Genomic DNA, 21823 nt, shown 5'->3' with positions numbered 1-21823 from the left:
TTTCATCTTGAGATCAACATTAGTAACTTGATCAAGGATTGTTTGAAATTCAATTTCAAATGAATCGTCTTTAATTTTCTCTTTGCCAGTAGTTGTAGCTTGCCTTCTTTTCTGCAGCGATGTTGTGGTACAAAAATGGTCAACAGGTTTGGAATATAATGTCTTAGGTATAGTGTTGGTGCTAGATATATTTACAGAAGTTGCAGTGGTTGTTTGGCTTGAAGACAGTTGAGGACTATCTGGCATATCATTTGCCTGTCTTGGAGATGTCATAGGCTTAGAGACAGCAGAAGATGCTTTTGGTGTTCCATTATTATCTGATGATTTAGCCTCAATCGACTTGATATCAGTTGGTTTAGATATTTGAGTAGAAGACACTTGAACCACAAAATGATCTGATGGCTTTGAGGATATCAAACTACTCTTTGTTGGTTTACTTTCAACAGAAGTATTCTTCTGAGCTCCAAACTGTTCTGATGGTTTAGTAGATTTGCTGGCTGTAACTTGGATGCTTTGGGTCAAAGAAACTGCTGGAAGATTGGATGATTTAGAAGTAGGTTTGACATCATTACTTTCTTTGGATTCAGGGGTTGATTTCTTTGAATCTGTTATTTGTGAGGTTACCATTTTAGTTGTTGGTTTACTTTCTAGAGAAGTATTCTTCTGAGCTCCAAACTGTTCTGATGGTTTAGTAGGTTTGCTGGCTGTAACTTGGGTGCTTTGGGTCAAAGAAACTGCTGGAAGATTAGCTGGTTTAGAAGTAGCTTTAACATCATTACTTTCTTTGGATTCATGAGTAGATTTCTTTGAATCTGATAGTTTAAAACTAGTCAACTTTGACACTTCCTTTGAGTTTGAAGACATGTTCAGCAGTTGACCAGTAGTCACAGGTTTGGAGTCAAGAGGTTTTCCACACGCATCCATTGGTTTGGTAGTTATAGAGGTTGTTGAAGTAGTTGTTGGAACAGAACTTCCAGCTTTTCTGTTCATTATTGATTTCAAAAAGGCCAAAGTGCTGTTTGGTTTAGGGTTTGTCACTGTTGAGCTTTCTTTGGAATTCGAAGTTTGGGTAGATGAAACTGATTTGACAGGCTCCAACAGAGGCTGCAGTGATGATTCAGACTTCTGAATAATTGATTTGGGTGAAGGAGGCCTTGTATTAAGTGATTTGTCAATTAAAGTGTTTTCAGATGGAGATTTTGATATTTTGACAGTAGTTTTTATTTCCTGTGTCAAACTTTTAACAGTTGAAATCTCCTTTGACCGTTTAGTTCCAACAAGTTTGGTAACAAGAGGATGCGATGAACCTTGAATGTCAGGTTTTTTGATGTGTTTAGAATCCCGAACTATTGGTTGATCAGTGAAGCTAGTTTTATTCCTACAAGTTGGGACTTCTGATTTTAGAGGAAAATCCTTTTTAAACATTGAATTATCTCTTGGGGTTTCTACACTATTATTTCTACTAGTAGTAAAATGTTTCTTCATAAAAGGTTCAATTGTAACATCAGATGAGATAGAATGAGACTCAATATTGATTTCTTTCATAACACTACTTAACAATGGACCTTTCCTGAAAGGTTCAATAGTAACATTTTTATAAGATGGATCTTTACTGAATGGCTCAGTTTTAACACCACTGAACGATGGGCCTTTACTGAAATGATCCATTGTAGCATCGTGGCCAGTAGAACTGTGGCCTTTCCTAAAGGGCTCAAGAACAACATCATCAGAAGATTTTCCTCTGAATCTGTCTGTGGTAACATCTGATAGTCTTTTAAAAGGCTCAATTGTAACATCAGAAGAAAGGAATCCTCTTTCAAATGTTTCAGTATTAAGATTTGGTAGGTCTTTCTTAAATGGTTCAAAAGAAATGTCAGATGGAGGAGGTCCTCTCCTAAATGAAGTAGGTCTATGTGATGGTGATGGACCTCCATAAAGTGAACCTGGAAATGTGTCAGCTGATTCAATATCTGATGGAAAATGTTTTCTTCCAATAGCCTGAGTGTGAAATGTTAATGGAGGCTCTTGACCAAATGGAGTAACATCACTGAAACGAGATCGCTTAAATGATTCAATACAAGGATTGTCAACAGAATTTTTCCGATTTATTGGGTCATTCACCACATGATCTGACTGAAATCTTTTGATATGCTCTCCAGTATTGTCCAGTGGATATATTCTCTTTAACGGCTTATCTGTTTCTTCCCTGTTAGATGCATCTAAAGGCAAAAAAATTCTTTTAAAAGGCTCTGGTGCAAACTTTGAAGTTTGAAATTTTCTTTCAAAAAGTGTGTTTTCAGCTGGCTTCATCCTTTTATATGGTTCTTCTGTATTACTAAAACATCCTTTGAATGGTTGCTTTACATTAGATTTATCTCTTCCAAACCAGTGGTCAAGTTTCCCTTTTGCATCCTCTATCAAAGAATCTTTTTCTTCAAATGATTTCCTTTTGCCACTGAATGTATCAACCTCACCTCTTGGAGCATAGCCTGGTTCATCGTAATTATTCAAATCCTCAGAATCAAAATGTTCACTATGCTGAAAGTATGGATCATTTGAGACAAAATCAGTATTTCTGCTCTTCATATCAAAATTTTTGTTCCTATTTGAAAATCTTCCATTGGAAGGATCCTTTAAGAAGGTGTTTTTCTGATTATTTCGCCAATCTGTATCTTGAACATCATCCCATCTGGAAATAGAAGACTGACCATACCTAAAATCTTCATCTTGAATACTATCTGTATATTGACTATCATCTTTTCTCTGTTGATTGTTTTTTGATGTTATTTTACCAGCAAATGAAGTTGGGAGTCCAAAAGTAGCCATGTCTAACTCATGGTTATGTGATTGTGATGTACTTTTGGTAGGAAATGGGGGAGGTAATGATGGGTTTTGAGTTTCTTTTTTCAAAAATTTAGTTATAAGAGTATTCATTGTTCCTGCAAATGATGTTGGAGGTCCAGATTCAAAACTTGTACTTTCAAAAGGGCTTCTTGGTGGCAAATGTCTCTTAAATGGCGCATTATTCTTTTGAAACCTATCCATTGGAAACCGGTCATCTCTATCTTCACCTTCAAATAGCTGGTTAACAGGCTGTTTCTCAGAACTTCTATTGGTCCTCTTAAAATCAGTAATCAGATCATTCTCATTGTTTCTAGAATCAAATTGTTGACTTCCTTTTTGATTGTTTGGTTTGTCCAAATTGTGAAAATTTTGGAACGGTTCATTAGATGAAAACTCTGAATAACCACTGTACTTCATATTATATGAACCTTCTCCTGGATCATTCCAGTCATGATTCTCATAAAAATATGGATCTTGAGAAGCAATTGCATCAGCATCAAATGAAGAAACAACATTCGGTTTATTACCCATCCATTTTCTATTAGTTATGGGCGGAGGTTGCTTCAAATTTGGCATATTTTCTACAAATCCTGATTGAAACGGTGCATCAAAAGAACTACTTAATGGTTTTAGGTTGTTATGATTACTGTTAAATCTTCTATTAGGATCATCCTTGTTATTCCAATTTGGTCTACCACTATATGATTCCTGAAAGTCTGCATCATACCTTGCGCTTACATCATCTATTTCATCAGATTGTTTATTTTTTAAGAAATTGTTTCTTGCTGCTGGTTTCCAATCATAATATGATTGTTTAGGTCGGAAAGATTCTCTCACAGGTGGCTGTCTTCTATTTTGTTCAGCAGCTGCAGACTGAGCAGTGTCATTTACTTTTGGTAGTCTACCTGTGAATGAGGTTGGTAATCCGAAAGCTTCTGGATCAAATTCCAAATTTGCTGAAGCTGCAGGCTTAGTGGCAAACGATTTGGGCTGCTTTTTTGGAACACCATGAAGATCAGAAAATTTTTCATTGTTAAAAGGAGTTTTATTTGAAGCCTTTGCCAAAAATGATGCTGTACCGATTGGAGTCTTATCTTTTTTTTCTTCAGGTATTTCATCTTCTGACTCTGATTCTGTAGATTGATCATACTCATCTGGTTCAAATTCAACACTTCCTAACAAGGCAGCAAATGTGCCTTTCGGTTTCGAAGCATCAGCAGGACCAACTTTTTTACTTAATACAAGTTTTTCTTTTGGTCTTTCTGGCTCTGGAACAGTAGTTTCAACTTGTTGTTTCAAACTGTGATCTTGATTTCTTTTATTCTTCCCTTTCTTATTCATATTTCCATGCTTACTTGTTTGATGAGCAGGCTTCTGTCCTATTGGATCATTTCCTGTATTGGTTGTAAATTTTTGTTGATTGTTTACTTTATAAGCATCCATCCAATTATAGGAGTTAGTTCCACCTAACTGATTGGTTGGAGTGGAATAACTTTGACTGGTCTGCTTATACTGCAATTGGTTTTCTGTATTGTATGACTGTTGTTGATTTGACATTTGGTTATATTGTCCTTGCTGGTAGTTTTGAAAGTTATTTTGCTGTTGGTTTGAATAAGGATATTGTTGTCCATAATTTGTATTGATAGACGCAGTAGAAGCAGCTGCTGGATTGCTAGTTCCTGCACTGGTATTCATATTCAGGGATGTGTTATCATATTGCTGATTAAAGAAGTTATAATCATATCCATATCCATAGCCATAGTTCGGCAGTGCTGTTGTAACAGAAGGGGGTGGAACTGTGAACTGTGGTGTTTGTACTGCTGGAGTTGCTGACTGACTACTAACAGCAGTAATCATTCCAGTATTAAAGGATAATGTATTAGTTGGCGGTTGAATTGCAGCACTGGAACCAAATTGTTGATTACTAGTTATGGGTGGCGCCACTAAAGGAGTAGCTGGCATCATCACATTGGATTGCTGCGGGAACATTGTACTGGAGAAGGATGATAGAACAGGAACAGGAGGAGGTGGTGGAGGAGGTAATACTGCAGGAACTGAACTTGCCGCTGTCTGAGTTGCTGAGTAGGTATAAGGAGATGTTGTTACAGTTTGGGATACTGTAATAGCTGGTGGAGGTGGTGGTGGTAACTGTGGACCAATCATTGTTGGCTGTTGAACATTAGATGCTGTTGATGCTGGTGTGGTAATAGCAACAGGTGTTTGTGTAGTTACCTGATTCTGAGAAGTTTGAGATTGAACTGAAGTGGTATGACTAGTTGGATGATAGTTATATTGTCCAGTAGCGGCATCATATTGGTATTGTTGATTATAACCATAATACTGATTATAAGCATTACAATAATGTGCATATGCAGCTGGGTCATACTGTCCTGTTGTATAATTATAACCATAATTGAAGTTATTTGTGTAAGCACTGTAAGCTGAAGTCTGTCCATTATCATTGGTACTTTGTGTGGGTGTTGACATTGTTGGTTTTCCCACTGAAAAGAAAAAAAATATACCTAACTAATTCACAGTTTATGTTTCTTGTTCTTGCAAAATTTCTATACGGTTAATTCCATAACAATTTTTCATAATATAAAGGGTTGTTGCCAATCTGTGTCAAATCATACAAGAAGTCTAACGTATTTAAGATATTTGACAAACATAAGACAATATTATGGAATAAGAGCACTTCTTAAATAAAAAAATATTAAACACATAACGTTCAACACAAATTACATGTGTCATCATCAGATGAAATAATATATATATCGTTTATGATTATATTGAGGGTATATTCAGAAAAGTAGGTCCTTCCAGGAGCTCTAGAATCTACAATTTTCTCACTAATATTTAGCACTACTAGCTTTCTACTAGTGATGAGCTTATCATAGGTTTGACTAATTTGTCATATGGTAGTGCTGGTATTATATATCAGTGACAATTTACGATACCTGTGTCACGATACATAATGATACCTCCTCGAGATAAGGAAAATTCTTTTTAGAGTCGGCTCCCATCATCTAATACCTATCCTTGCCTGTCTTGTTTGTGGCAATGGAATAGATCACTCAGTAGCAAGTTTGTCTGCTAGGCAAATAAGTGCTGTGGGTTTGAATCCTCCTCAAAGGGAAGAAAAATTTGGATGCCTGTGCCAGTGCTCTTAAGAGTCAGCCGGCTCTCAGCCCTTAATACTGATTTACTTATTATAGAAACATGAGATTTGCTGTACAAAAAAAAAAAAACAGAGCCCTGTCCTGATCTTTGGCTGCGATTTTTATATTTTGCAAAATAGATCTACTCTCTGACTACATTGAGCTCTGAATTGAATTATTTCTCTCATTTCATAAACATTCAAAATATAATTTTCAACTGCATACCATTTGTTTTAGAATATCTTCAGGTCCGTAGAATTATAAGGCTCAGACATTTGACATTTAGAATACACACACTTCCTCCCAGGAAAGTTAGAGATAGTATGGCATGAATTTCAAAAGGTCTCGCAAATTGCCCCTAACCCTGAGTAATATTCTCATATAGGTCATATATAAGTCGATTAGTGTATGTCTTTAATGGGTCCTGTACAAAAAGTAAGGGAGACAGCAACTTTGTGATTTGATATGTCGAATGAGGACTTGTGTGAGATAGTATGGTATGAATTGCATTAAGTTCATATGATGGCTAAGACTTGCAAATTATCCGTAAACTCTGAGCAATATTCTCATACAGGCAATATACATGTAGAAGCTTATGTTGATTGGTGTATCTCTTTAATGGGTCTCTGTACAAAAAGTAAGGGAGACAGCAACTTCATGATTTGATATTTGGAATGAGGACTAGTTTGAGATACATATGTTATGAATTTCAAAAGGTTTCTATGAAGGCTAAGCCTCGCAAATTGTAAGATTCTCATATAGGCCATATATATGTTGATTGGTGTATGTCTTTAATGGGCCTCCATACAAAAAGTAAGGGGGACAGCAACTTTTATATTTTATATTTCGAATGGGGATAAGTGTGTGATAGTATGGTATGAATTTCAAAAAGTTCCTATGATGGCTAAGCCTTTTAAATTGTTTAACTTTGGTAAGTTTCACTTCACATAAACATAGCAAGATACGCCCACTTTCATGATACATTTTCAGACTAATTTTTGCTAGGAAATTTTTGCTTTGAGAAAAACAAGCAATGTCGAATGAGAAAGACGGTTGTAACTGTAACATGTGCGACCCCGCGTGACCCCAACATTTGCTTGTTTTGATAAACATGGGTTTTCTGTACAATATCAGCTAGTAGAATTAATTCAGTAGTTTCAAGCAAGGTAAAATGTATTAATGTTTACTTTGACAAATACAAAATGGTGGATTTCTGTTATTACCAAACGTCACAATTTTATATCGGCCGAATTTCCTTATAATCCCGAGCTGTAATTGGAATGCCAAGTGTTGTCTACTAGAATAGAGTCCAAAGAATGAAGTCACGCGATCAACTAGCAGATTCCGTGTCAGCAGTAAAATTCTATAGAACACAATGTGGGCCATATTCTTATGTTGTTTAGCAATAAATCACTCTACGTATCTTATTTTGACAGACACTATTTTTTTTTAAATCATGGTTTCGTGGAGGAATTGTCATAAATAATAAATGATATTTAAGTTAATGAGAAGTTAATTATATCACTGGGTATGCATACAAAGTGTTTTTCTAGACTTACTTATAGATCAAACATTGTAACGAAAATAGGTGACACATTTTGCCGCCGTTGTCAAGTTGGTTACTCACGAAATATGGGTCAAAGTGAGGGATTCATAAAGAAAATTGAAACAAACCAATTTTAATTATACTACATAGAATATCTGAGGAAACATCTAAGACATTTTTAAAAACTTCCGTTTTTTTAACTTTGACGAAATTTGGTGTTGAATCCTTATATGCACGAAAATAGGTTAAACCACTGTACTCCATTTTTCCTCAAGGCCAAAATTGCGATTTATAAACGCCTGTAGCCACAGAGTAATTACATGTGTATGCTAAGTTTAGGCCAGTTGAAATCTGGGACAAAGTGAGGGGTTCATAAAGAAAATGGAAAGAAACCAATGTTAATTATTTTGAATCCTTATATGTACGAATATAGGTTACACCACTATTCTGAATATTCTATTCAGAAATCATTGTAGCCAAGAGTGTAGCCTAGTTCTTCTGCAAGCCATTTGTGAGGATTGCATCCTAGTTATACGGAATTCGATTTTTAAAATATCAAAATTATTACCAGAAACAATTCCTGTATTATTTTTTTCAGTCATTTTGATGTTTATGCAAATTATTTCTCAAAACATGCATCAGGAGGAGTAGTTGTCAGCCATTTTGGTTGAGATTTTCAACTTCCGGAAAAGTGCAATCGAATCGCTAAGTAGTTTCTTTGGTGCAGAACTAATCTCGAATGAAATGTTTAGTCGAAAGACATAATTCACTGATAGGGCTGATAAATTGTTTACAAGGACAACTCGGACCACCTTTTATAAGACGCGAACAATAGAGTTAGCTATATAATAAAGAACATTATTTATTAATAATATTTATAGACCAACTAGGCCTACTCACTTTCTAAGAGCTTCTATGGCTTCATTTCTTGAGCCAAGTTTTGTTTAGCTTAAAGGAAACAATTAAGATGCTAGCACAATCTTTGGAACACCTGTCAACACCATGTCTAATTGCAATTGAGCTTGTCAACTGGGTCCACAAAGCTCTCTTTTAGTTTTCTAAGGAATATTGGGCAGCGGAAAGATAGAGTTAATAGACAAAAGTTTCGGTTGTAGATTTAATTTGCAAATAATTTTAGCCAATCATATCATTTTATTTTTCTTCGCCGTTCCGATTAGAAGGCGGAAGTGACTGTTGTTTTCCTTGTTTCATTAGATTAGATTCTCAATTAATTATGTTCAATTCAATCCTATTTTCCTAGATAGAAAGGTATTGTCTAATTTTTGAAATCCGTAAACTTATTTTTGGCACCCAAAGGAAGTTGTATCCTAATTGTCATTTGTGTAGGTTAGTGATTTGGAGTAATGGAGTAACAAAGTTACCTTTTTGATTAATTTTTTGTTAATTGGTGATGGGGGAGTGGGGGGGGGGGGGGGGCCTTAAGGATTAGGCCTACAGACGAGGAATACAAGAGCAATTGCATTCACTTGAATTAGATGTTAAATGTATGACTTTACATGTTAAGGCCTCTTGGTCAATTTTAAAATCCTGTTTTGTGTTGGTTTTTTTTTTTAATTGAAAGAGGCTTATTTGCAGGTATGTGATGAGGAGGTTTTAAATAAATAAATCTTTGGTCATGCCACCTAGCTCGGGTGAATTATGGGGGCATCATTTGATGCCATCCCAGGTTTTGGTGGACTGTTTACTTCCTACTGGTGTCATTGTACCCATACAATGTAACAGAGATGTGACGCTAGAAAGAGCAAAGTTTGAATTGTGGTCAGAAGCAAAGAAATATCCACTATTCAGTAAGTTGTTGGATCCAGATTCCTATATATTTGTTGCCATAACACAAGATGCTGAAAGAGAAGAATTCTATGATGAAACAAGAAGATTATGTGATCTGAGGTTGTTTCAGCCAATTCTGAAAGTTATGGAACCCATTGGAAACAGGGAAGAAAAGATTTTAAATTATGAAATTGGTAAGTGTGTTTTGTATTTTGTACTGCTCTCTGAGTGTTGAACTGTGATGTTGAAGATAGATAGAAATATTTCAATTTTGTGTATTTTAGTTCATTATGATCTTCTTGATACCTTTATTCGAATTGACTCCCTTAACACCTAGATAAATGGCAGATGTGGATATTTCTTTTTTATTAGGTATGTTAATAGGAATACCTGTAAATGATTTGAATGAAACAAAAGATTTGGAAGTAATGACTTTTAGACGGAATATACTCAATGTGTGCAAAGAAGCTATTGGTGAGAGAGAACGGAATGGGCCTCATGGACAAGCTCTGTATGCCTATCCACCTGATATTGAATCATCCAAGTTTCTACCACCACATTTACACCAAAAAATAAGAGCTAAAGGTAATTAAATACATATAAATAGTACTTGGGAAAAAAGGAACTAGAAGATGAAGAAAAAACACGACTGAAATATACGGTTTATTGGACTGAATAAAATTAAATTTTAGTTTAAGTTTTATTTCAATGAGGACCAATTTTTATACGCCCATATCTCTCTATGTGGACATATATTGTCCGCACCCCTGTCCGTCCTCTGTCGGTCCGTAATTCCATCCATCCGTCCGTCAACATTTGCTTGTAAACACTCTAAAAACTAGATTTTCTGATGGAATCAAATGGTATGTGTATACATAATGAAGATCAAGTTCGAATTTGAGCTATTTTCGACTGTTGGTAGCAGAGTTATTGTCCTTGCCCCAAAATCTTGAATATGCTATTACTCTCTTAGTTTTCAACCGAATTTGATGAAACTTAAAATGGATGTTTCGTTTTTACCCTCCGCATGCCATGAAGGGCATATATGGCTGTGGTCCACTATCTTAATTAATATTACTGTTTTAGTATTATTCAATAATATAAATCAAATTAGATATTAATCATAGTGTTGTTATAACCAGGTGCCAAAATTGGATTCTACAGATAATCCTTATATGCTTCCAATCATAATATTTTGATCATCTTCATAAGCTTAAGTCAAAAACAAGTAGTACTGGTAGTGTAATTATTATTTCAAATTAAGCTCTAGTGTTGATTCTTAAGTGTTTTAATTTAAGCCCTGTTTGCAAAAATAATTTTGTTCATTTTAAGGCTACACCATTTCTGCCATGTTTCTAAAACATAATGTTTTTTTATCTTATTGTAAAGAAGAAAATTTGTATTTTAAGATACATTTATGTTGCAGATGATTCAGTGATTATGTGTGTATGGGTAGTGTCTGGTAATAATGATAGAACTAAATATAGTGTGAAACTCAATATCTCAGCTTCTCCTACTGATGTTATAGCAGAAACAATACGTCGTCGCAGTCGTCTCATGAGTATGACTAAAGAACATACTCAGATGTGTATCGAGGAATTCAGCCAATCTTATGTGTTGAAAGTTTGTGGTTGTGATCAGTTTTTGTTAGAAGAGTGTCCTATAGGCCAATACAAGGTAATAATGAGTTACGTTTGTTTGATTATGCCTGGTATCAAAGTCTTGATGAGTTATGTTTTTATTTGTCATACTTCTGCTTATGAAAATTTGGGTTTTTATTGAAAGGATAATGATAATACATGAATAACCACCATTCTATATCTCTATCAATCTTTATTACAGTATATACGTGATTGTATAGCAGATGATAAAATACCTCAATTTATGTTATACACTAAAGATAGTGTGTATAGCTCATTAACAGAAAGTCATTTTACAGTGCCTTCCTATGTCCAGAGAGGTAAGATTTGGTTTCCATTCTGGATATGATAGGTAAAATTTGTAAACAGATGATTCTATTTTTTTTAAAATAAAAGTTCCTACCATTATTTTTAAGAAAAATTAAAGAACAATAAAACATAATTCATGTTTGATATATGTTTATTGTTTACAGGTATACAAGCTCTAGCTGAAATCAACAATCAACAAATATTATATACTAATGATGTAAATACTGCTTTAAGAATTAAAATATCTTGCGCTTCATATGTTAATGTTAAAGAATTTGGTAAAGTAAGTACATTTAGAGTCTGACATATGAACTTTTCTTCAATCTATCAGAACAAGTTATGCATTTGAGTAACAGTAACAGACATTACAGGCAAAGTCTTTGATGTCTCACAAATGTTTCTGTGAGTAGAGATTTTCATCAATAAGTTATAATATAAAATGAATTCTTTGTTTTTCTATGTTTTAGATCTATGTTAAAGCTGGTATATATCATGGTACAGAACCTTTAAGTGAAATAAGAAATACCCATCAAGGTGATTCAACAAATCCTAGATGGGACCAGTGGTTGACTTTTCTACCTATACCAGATATACCACGTAGTGCTAGATTATGTCTGTCTATTTGTTCTGTTTCTGTGGCTAAACGTAAAAATAAAAAGGTAAGTTATGTTTACTCCATATTGCTGTATTTGATTTTTTACATAATAGAATCTCATTGCATAAACTTAAACCTATTTCCTAACGTGAGAATGGGTGAATTGAAAGACTATCGGGAAAATTGGTCATGGCAGTATGTTTTGATACACCCACATAGAATGGGAGGTATTTTAGCGTCAACCATGTTCCGTCCGTCCACAATTGCTCATAAACATTCTAGAAGGCACAATTCTTGAAATCGCTAAAAGGCTGAATTCCTGTTGGATTTTGACAAAACATGGTAATATTACTCAGTAACACCCAGCAAAGTTCAAAATAAGTGTAAGACTGAAGTTTGAATATTTTATACTAGTTATTTTTACTGTTACTGCCAAATAGTTTTATTCAAATCAAAGCTGACAGTGGGCATATATTACCTTGCCTGGCAAGCTATTTTATCTAAAAGATTTATATCTTTAAATATATTATCTATTTCTTACAGGTACATTATGCATTAGCTTGGGGAAATATTCAGATGTTTGATTTCAATCATAGATTAGCATCAGAAAAAGTTAGTTTACATTTATGGCCAATGCCACAAGGAATGGATGATTTATTAAATCCTATTGGATTACCTGGTATGTATTAAACTATACTCAAAATGATTAGCCATATAGTTACTCAATTTTATAGTGTAGACACATTGCAGCTCCATGACTGCTCTAGACTCATTTGATTTAACAGAAAATGTGTTTTTGGGGGGTTATATTAAAAATGAATAAGATTAACATGTCTTTAAAGGTTCCAGATTTGTACCCCCTGTGTTTCTCAAAGGGTAATATATCTTGTTTGTAAAAGTTAGTATTCCTTATGATTTTCTTCAAGGTTCCAACCCTGATAAAGATTGTCCCTGTTTAGAAATTGAATTTGATAGACTAGCTCATCCAGTAGCATATCCACCTGATGCCTTAATAGACCAGATTGGCCAGACAGCTTATTTAAAGGAAAGACAGGGAATATATCATATGGTATAGTAATTTGATATTTTGAGAGATACATTGCAGCTAAATATGTTGAAAATTGAAGTGTAAAGCTGAACTTGTGAAATATCTTAGTTTTCAAACTAAAATCTGAAATAAAATTTGATGTATTTAAATTCTGTTTGTATTATGATATATTTCAATCTCACTAGGCTGACAGTCGAGAACAGTCAGAAAAAGAAATGGATATGTTAGAAGAAATCATATCACGAGATCCATTAGCTGATATTTTAGAACAAGATAAAGAACTCTTATGGAAGAGAAGGTAGTAATATCAAAATTCCTTCAAATTATGGATTCAACTGAAATGTGAAACTTCTGTTATCATACAGAATATTGTTTAACTTTTGCGTAATTACAGATGATATGGAATGACTTTTTGCAAAGATATTGGATAACTTTTATACTTTCACATAGAATATTACATTACTTTTCTGTTATTACACAGAATATTGTGTTATACAGAAAATTGTATTAATTTTCTGTTACTTTTCTGCTATTACACAGAATATTGTATTATTTTTCTGTTCTTATAGAGAATATTGTCTTACAATACCCAACTCTCTACCTAAGTTGTTATTAGCAGTTAAATGGTATGATAGAAAAGACGTAGCTCAGGTAGGGCTCACCTTTAAGTTGACAAAACTTAAAGTCCATTCAAAAGCAAAAAGATATACATATGTGATTATCCAGATTATCCATTTATGATATAAATCCTAATGCCAAAAATGAATGATACTTTGCCTTTCATGGTTGCAATATTATTTCTACTGTCTATAATATCTTTTGTAATAAATATCAATAATAATCGATGTCTAAATCAAATGCTAAGAATGTCTGTTTCTATTCCAGCTTTATTTATTGTTAAAAAGATGGCCACAAGTCTCCCCAGAAGTTGGACTAGAGTTGTTAGATTGTTCATTCTCTGATTTAAAAGTGAGAGAGTTTGCTGTATCTTGTTTAGATAAAGGATTAAGAGATGATAAACTGTTACAATACTTATTACAACTTGTACAGGTTGGTGTTGAACTAGATTATATTGAAATCTCAACCAGTTTGGAGGCACACCAGTTTGATACTGACATAAGGTGCCATTAAAATCATCTTATAATAGGGGTGTTTCAAAAAATAAATGACATTGGCACCATTGAGTTTTTCAAAGAAAATAATATGATATAGACATGTTGAATAATATTAATCAGTATGTAATGTGATACAAGATGGACTTCTTTCTATTCCTATTTTCAATTCAGGCCTTGAAGTATGAAGCATATCTAGAAAATCCACTGACCTCATTCTTGTTAAAGAGAGCTCTCCTAAGTCAGAGAATTGGCAACTTTTTCTTCTGGCACTTAAAGTAAGTTTTTTTGTGTACATGTAACAAATTCTGAAGACCTAGGTCAATTAAAAGGGCTAATTGGAACTCATTTCAAATTCAATAATTTTTTTTAATAAATATCATTTTTAAACTGCAAATTATTTAATAACTTTATTTGCTGTAGCACCAGATAACTAAACCTCAATTTTGGCAGTTTTTAGAACTATTTACTCGTTCTCTGCAATTCTAAAAAACTAGAAAATGAACCTTGCAGATGTGACATTATCTTTAACTAAGGCTTGGAAGTGATGTCAAACTTTCTTTGTTTAATTGCAGAAAAATGAAACATCAGATTGTATTTTGACAAGTGATTGAAATTGAGTTTTGCTGACAAAGATAATATTTAAAGGACTGTATGATATTTTAACAAATTATTATATTGTAGATCTGAGATCCATAGAACTTCTATCAGATTACGGTTTGGTTTGATATTAGAGGCTTATTGTCGTGGTTGTGGATCTTATCTTAAAGAATTGATAAAACAAGTTGAAGCCCTAGATAAACTGACAAAATTAACAGATATGTTAAAATCAGAAGTTAAAGATGTAAGTAGTTAGTCATACAACTACCTTACACTACATGTTCAAATGATCACTAGATATTGAAATAAAATGTTATTTTAAAACCATTTTGTACAAACCAGTGCCTTGTTGAGGTATTTTAACAAATTTTTCTTTTGGTATATTGTTGTGATCAATAATGTTCATCATTCAGTTCTTTGCAAAGGTTTTTTGATGAATTTGTCAGATACGAAATCCTTTTATCGTTTCTTTTTGTCAGGATGATCAAATGAAGAGATTACATGAACAGTTACAACAACCTGATTATGTAGAGGCTTTACATCATGTTAATTCACCATTATGTTGTGGTCATATCCTTGGTGATATCAAGTAAGACAATTGTATTCTTTGTCAAATTTCCAATCTTTCAAATCATTAATCCCCTGATCTTGTTTATTTCAATTGTTATACATTTGATTTTAAAATTGATTTAAATTTCTCGTTATTTTGTGAAAAGCATTTGAAATTGGCATATTTTGTCATATTCACAATCTTAATCATTGTAGAAAAGATTTCTGTCAAGTAAAAACATCTAAGAAGAGACCATTATGGTTGGTTTGGAGTAACCCTGACCCTATGGCGGATATTGCTGATAATGATTTTCTACTAATGTTTAAAAATGGAGATGGTATGTACTAAAGATACTATCCCCTCCAATATTATTATATGTTCACACATGTTTATTTACATCATGTACATGATAGTAGTTCTTAGTAGATTTTCTCTGAGTTTGCTGATATTTCTCGGAAAATGGCAATAAAATTCTATTAAAATACAAATTAAATGTTTATCAATCAAGATCAATAAGTTGTAGTATTGTAGATTGTACAACATATAGGTTTATTTGTAGATTTAAGACAAGATATGTTAACTTTACAAGTGATCAGATTAATGGATTCTATATGGAAAGCTGAAGGTTTAGATCTAAGGTATTTTTTTTTTATCATAAAACCCAGGACAGCTCTGAGCTTTTGGTTGATGTCAGTTTAGTAATCATATTACTCAAGACGTTTTACCACTGAAAGTACTTATCCTTTACCAAAAATCTTTTGTACTGTTGTAGAATGATACCATATGGTTGTATGGCCACCGGTAAAGATGTAGGGTTAATTGAAGGTGTCAGAAACTCAAAAACTATTACATCCATACAAAATGTACGAGGAACCATAGCTGCCATGCAGATGGATTCCTCACAACTTCATCGCTGGATTAAAGAAAGAAATTCTGACAGGTACATATGTTTAATTATGTGAAATATTATACAAAATTATAATAATATAATAATTAAAGGAAATTGATTACATTTACAGTATAAATTGGGCTGAATCATGTTTCCTATGATATCTTCAAATACAATATCTTGTAATCTATTTTTGTTGTAGATATGAACAAGCTATTGATGCTTTTACTAAATCCTGTGCTGGTTATTGTGTAGCTACCTTTGTATTAGGTATTGGTGATAGACATCCAGAAAATATCATGGTCACAGAAGATGGCAGAGTAATTATTTATTGTCTTTAACTTTCAAAACAAGGGGATCTACATGTATAGCATATAGATGATGTTCAATTGAAATAAAACAGGATTAACAAAAAACATAAAACATCTACTAACATCAAAGAACATGAATACAAATTACCATGTTTCCAGGTCATATCTCTTTTTGAAGAAAAAACCCCAAAACGGAAATGTAAATGTAATAACTTGTGGTTGTATGAGCATGACTGGAATTATTCTGCATATTGTGGATCTGTATTGCAGGTTTTTCACATTGATTTTGGTCATTTTCTGGATCATAAAAAGAAGAAATTTGGTATCAATAGAGAACGTGTACCATTTGTTTTAACTGAAGATTTTATCAGAGTTATAGCTAAAGGTGTTGATCAACCTATAAAACAAAAAGAATATGTCAAGTAGGTACAGATCTGGGAAATGCTTCACATAAATATAAGATGGGTTAACTGGCAATGTGTATAACTTTGAAAACCTTTTTTTCTGAACTCAAATATTTAGCAGTGTATCTTTCATATTTATTTCATGATAGTGTATGGTAATTCTAATGCTGATTTTATTGTCATTTATGAAGTGAATGTTTAATTAACTTGAAAGTGAAATTATGTAGCTACTCTTAATCTTCACTTTTGAATCATCATTGTACATTTCTTTTCTTGCCAAGTACCTCATATATATCTCAATTTTCACTTCAGCTTTCAAGAATTATGTTCATCAGCTTACATGATATTGAGAAAGCATTCCCATTTAATAATAACATTGTTTACCTTAATGTTATCATGTGGTATACCAGAATTACAATCTCTAGATGATATTGGTTACGTACGGAAAACACTGGCTGTGGAGAAAGATGACCAAGCTGCAATCAAGTATTTTCATACCCAGTTTCGTAGTGCTTATGGTGTTTCATGGACCACTAAACTTGATTGGATGTGTCACAATTTTAAAAAGAAAATCAACTAAAGGACGTAAATGATTCAAGTTGATATTTGTTGAACTATTTTAGTCTTATGTTTTGTGAAAGGTTGACCATAAGACTAATGTTGCACTGACAATGCAAATCTATGACCTGTAATAAGGATATCTTACAGATATTCAATGCTACATATTCATATTTATATATATATATGGGGGTGAATGTGAGTAAGTCATAAGTTTATCAGTATAACATAAAATTCCTCTTATTATGAGATGATTAATAATTCAATCATAAAATTCTACATGTTGTCAAATGATACATTTATCAATACCTGTTGACTGTCTTACTCTATCTTTTTCAATTAGATTTCAGGATGATAAGGAATTCAAATCTAGAGTGAACTCTGTTGATTAGCTATTCTGCAACCGATCAAATTTTTTTATTTCCGTGCATGTATATTAAATGGTCAAAAAAAGAAATGGATCAATCAATAGTCTTTATTCAGAACTAATGCATGTTATGATGCGGGCACACAAGCAGTCTTGACCAGAAATTTGTGTTGCCGTTAAAATTTAGAATCATGTCCCCTACAAATTCCTTTCAATGGCATGCTCCTCAATGATAATCAACATGGTAGAAAACGACCAACTGGAGATATTTGTCTCCTCGTATGCCTGTGCCAGTTGATGAACTCTTGACAAGACTCTAGTCGATGACAAAAATCTCAGACCAAGACCGTTCATGTGCCCTCACCTTTAGTTATGGTCTCAGAAACATGCTAATTTTTTCTATATTGAATGTAGTCCTTGTTTTTTCATTAGCCTACTGTTGTATTGTATTGTTGAATTTCTGTGATACAAAATACATTTTTATAATCCAATCTTTTGAAAATAGTAAATAACAATTTAATGTTACTATAAAAGGACTACCTTTTTGTTTAATGCCCAATAAAATGAAGCCTTTATAAAATTTGTTTTGTGTGATTGTTTTGCTTTTTTTTAAACTTCAATTATCCCGAGCATAATAGTTGTTAACTTGGGTCAGGGGTAAAGTGAAATCTCTGGTTATGGCATTGTTAAGTGCACAAATAAGAGGACAAATACCCTTATTTCTTGAAGAATTCTTTATATTTCTTGTTGGTACAAACTTATTGCCAGTATTCTGTTAGTAAGGTGAACAATCTGGATAATGAGATTGATATACAACTCGACTTTTCGCCCACAAGAAAGCGAGGGTAAAAAACAGACGAGGAAAAAGGCAAGAAAGCGAGGAAAATTGTCCTCGCTTTTTCACCCTTTTCCACGCTTTCTCGCCTTTTCCTCGTCTTTTTCCTCGCTATTAATATCTATCTATTGGTTCAAACTGAATTTGATTTCAATACGTTCATTAACAAATGGATCGTTAATTTATTAGTTTGACCTAGTTTTGACGTTTGTCTTTTTAATGGCTCAATAATTTTAGTTGGAACCTTCAGAAAAATTAGGCGACATATATTTGTGTGTAAAATAAAGCGTTTAATTTGCTTAAATACGTACAGTAGTTTTCTTGCAATTAATAAAAACAATACAAACTTACAAAGTTTATGTAATGTGTAGCCTAGGCCTACGTCATAGGCTTATAAAATAGTTTTGGCGTTCAACGGCTGGATTTTGTTAAGTTAAAACTTTCATATATCATTATTCAGGAACACATTTTTCTAGATTTTGGTATATCTTTTTGTCACAAATTTGACCAAAAAAAAACATTCTTTTACCTACAAAATGCCACCGTTGAGTGAATATCATATCAACCTGAAAACTAAAAATCGAATTTTTGTAAAAATATTTTTACACATGTATCTTGTTACAAAGAACATAAAAAAGAAAACCGAGTTTTATTAGTACATATTTAAGCCCTAATATATAACAGGTTTTTTAACAATGTGTCCAGGTCCGGTTTTTCAAAAGTTTTTATGTTTGATAGGCTATTTTTAATAGAAGAATAGTGAAGATATTCGATAACACTATAAATACTCTTTCCTTTCAAATTACACACTAAGTTATAAGTCCTGTGCCTATGCTTTCGTAACTTTGTCATTAGTACCAAATTACAACCTAGTATACTCCCTAAGATTTATAATTGGTTGAAAACTAAATTCAAGATCCTGTTTAATATGGCATAATACGTCAGTTGATAGGCATATTCATTATTTCATTATAAATGAATACTTATTTCATTGATAAATCGAATCCAAGGACCATAGTTATATTACAAAATAGAAAAGGAGACGCATTTGTTTGTTGTCCATCCCATTTCGTAAACATATATACATATTGTATACAATTTTTATTCTTTAATAAAAAAAATCGACTTAATGCTAGATTCTCATTCGATTACCAATAATGTGAACGGACCGACCGACCTGGGTACCGATTTTAAATACAAAATGCAAAATACCGTATGCATGAAACAACAGCAAAACTCGGAATATGTGTTATTTCTGATTAACATTCTTTCAAAATAAATTTCGTATGGTTTTTTTTTTTTGAATATTTCATTAATTCAATTAAATTAACAATTTGAAAAAAAAATATGCACTGATAAAGATGAATGGAAAAAGGCGAGGAAAAAAACGAGAAATCGACGAAAAAGGCGAGAAAGCGAGGAAAAAGGCGAGAAAGCGGAGAAAAGGCGAGGAAAAGGCGAGAAAGCAAGGGTAAAAAAAAGGCGAGAAAGCGAGGGTAAAAAAAAGTCGAGGAAAAAGACGAGAAAGCGAGAGTAAAAAAGGCGAGAAAGCAAGAGTAAAAAAGGCGAGAAGTCGAGAAAGGCTTTCTCGCCTTTTCCTCGCCTTTTTCCTCGCTTTCTCGCCTTTTTCCTCGTTTTGTCGGGTAATATGGCCGCAGCCGGCTTCCATAATTACAGAGACATCCTTAGTTAACGTATCAAATTATCTTAACTTTTGACTTGCATCTTGTTTTATCATTAATCTTTACTTTGCGACCTAGGCCAGTGCTTTCATGAGACTGTTCTCATCACCGTCTTACACAAAATATGCCTATATTATTACAAACCAAAGCCGAGTAATCCATGATGGTTATAATGTCTTTACTGAACTATATAGCTGAAATCTACATGTATTTGAAAAACAAAGATAAGTACAGGATTTGTATATGCTCCCTAGATATCAGTATTTATTTTTCTTTTGCCATGCAGGGACAGAACCATCAGTAGGATAATCTTCAGTGTCGTCTTCACAATTTACCAGTCTAAATTGATCGAGATAGATCCATTTTGGTTCTTCTGGACCATTTGGTTTACCATCTTCGAAATCATAATCCAGGACACCACACAACAGTTTGACTTCTTCTGATTTTGCAATATCTGGTAGTGAGGTTATCGTACGGATTTTACTATCATGTGAAGGTATAAAATCGTCGAAGTAATTAACATTTTGTGAAGGCCAATGTGCGGTCATCAACATTTCTTTATAAGCTTTTTGCTTGGCACTGATGTCTGCCGGTTTAGCCCACACGGCAGGGGTCATGCAGGAAAAGACTACAAATCGCCACCTATCGGAGTTCGCTCGTCCGAATTCAGGCCGATTATTATCGTGAATAGTTCTGGAGTCCCACAAAACCATTCCTCCTTTCGGAACCGGAATTCGGCGTTGAACGCATCCCCTGTCTTGATACCATTGAAACTGTTCTGGGGTTAGTTTATAAAAATCATATTTTGAGGCCTTCCTGGCAACTTCTGGAAAGGTTTCGTAGAACTTTTTGTGCCATTTGTGAGATCCTTCTAAAACGCGAAATACGTAATCTGTTTCTGTTGTTTCCTCTAGATATAAAGCACCCTGATAAGCATGCCGTCCTTGTCTGGTTGCACCCTGATCAACATGGAACCAGTGACTGTCGGCAACAGCAAATGAAAATCCTCCCAGCTCTGGAGGGGGTGAAATAGCAACACCATCAATACTTGTTAGTAATTTATCAGTTTGCCAAACTTCTTTAAAAACTTCTTTGGTTTTCAGTCGAGCTGTCCATGTAGATTGAAAATGACCAATGTAATATTGTTGTATAACTGAATGCATATGATAAGGCCAATCCTCGGCTTTGAATTGTTTCAACCATCGTTTAAACGAATCCATTAGTTCATCGCATTCTTTCTCATCTACTACACCTGAGACGACACACACTCCCCTTTCTGTTAGTTCTTCTCGAATTTTCTGTCTGAAATATAAATATCGAAAGTTATAATATAAGTACAGTGTTGTCTATAGTATCAAACAATTTTTTCTATTCTGGAGATTCATTCCGTTCAGATGCCTGGAAACCGATAAAATTGGATCAAGATACGACACTTCTAAGACACGTTGCATGCAATTGATAATTTGATTTTAAAAATTAGTGAAATGAGATAAAACAATTCTGAGCTCAGTGTAGTCAAAAAATAGGACCACGAACGTGGTAAATAGTCACTGCCACATTGAATCTATCAACTTACCCATCAAATTT

The 21823-nt window shown here is 33.5% G+C and overlaps 2 protein-coding genes across 2 annotated transcripts; one reads left to right on the top strand and one right to left on the bottom strand.

Moving 5' to 3' along the window:
• Positions 1 to 8771: 8771 nt before the first annotated feature.
• LOTGIDRAFT_205708 (hypothetical protein) lies at positions 8772 to 18301 on the top strand. The gene is made up of 21 exons (XM_009059930.1): positions 8772 to 8817; positions 9145 to 9530; positions 9709 to 9921; positions 10763 to 11013; positions 11179 to 11296; positions 11450 to 11568; positions 11753 to 11944; positions 12424 to 12559; positions 12807 to 12949; positions 13114 to 13226; positions 13498 to 13579; positions 13814 to 13978; positions 14215 to 14318; positions 14725 to 14884; positions 15120 to 15229; positions 15406 to 15527; positions 15750 to 15828; positions 15963 to 16130; positions 16282 to 16399; positions 16661 to 16812; positions 17107 to 18301. The coding sequence occupies exons 2-21, from the start codon at positions 9185 to 9187 to the stop codon at positions 17372 to 17374; spliced, it is 3159 nt and encodes a 1052-aa protein (XP_009058178.1). The 5' UTR covers positions 8772 to 8817; positions 9145 to 9184; the 3' UTR covers positions 17375 to 18301.
• Positions 18302 to 20754: 2453 nt separating this feature from the next.
• LOTGIDRAFT_101295 (hypothetical protein) lies at positions 20755 to 21327 on the bottom strand (the record flags this gene model as incomplete). The annotated part of the gene is made up of 1 exon (XM_009059929.1): positions 20755 to 21327. A coding segment is annotated over one exon (573 nt), but the record flags the coding sequence as incomplete, so codon positions are not given.
• Positions 21328 to 21823: the final 496 nt, after the last annotated feature.

This window comes from Lottia gigantea (assembly GCF_000327385.1).
Source record: "Lottia gigantea unplaced genomic scaffold LOTGIsca_4, whole genome shotgun sequence".
NCBI classification, from domain to species: Eukaryota; Metazoa; Mollusca; class Gastropoda; family Lottiidae; genus Lottia; species Lottia gigantea.
The sequence above is the reverse complement of the archived record's forward strand: the minus strand, read 5'-3'. Positions and strand labels throughout refer to the sequence as shown.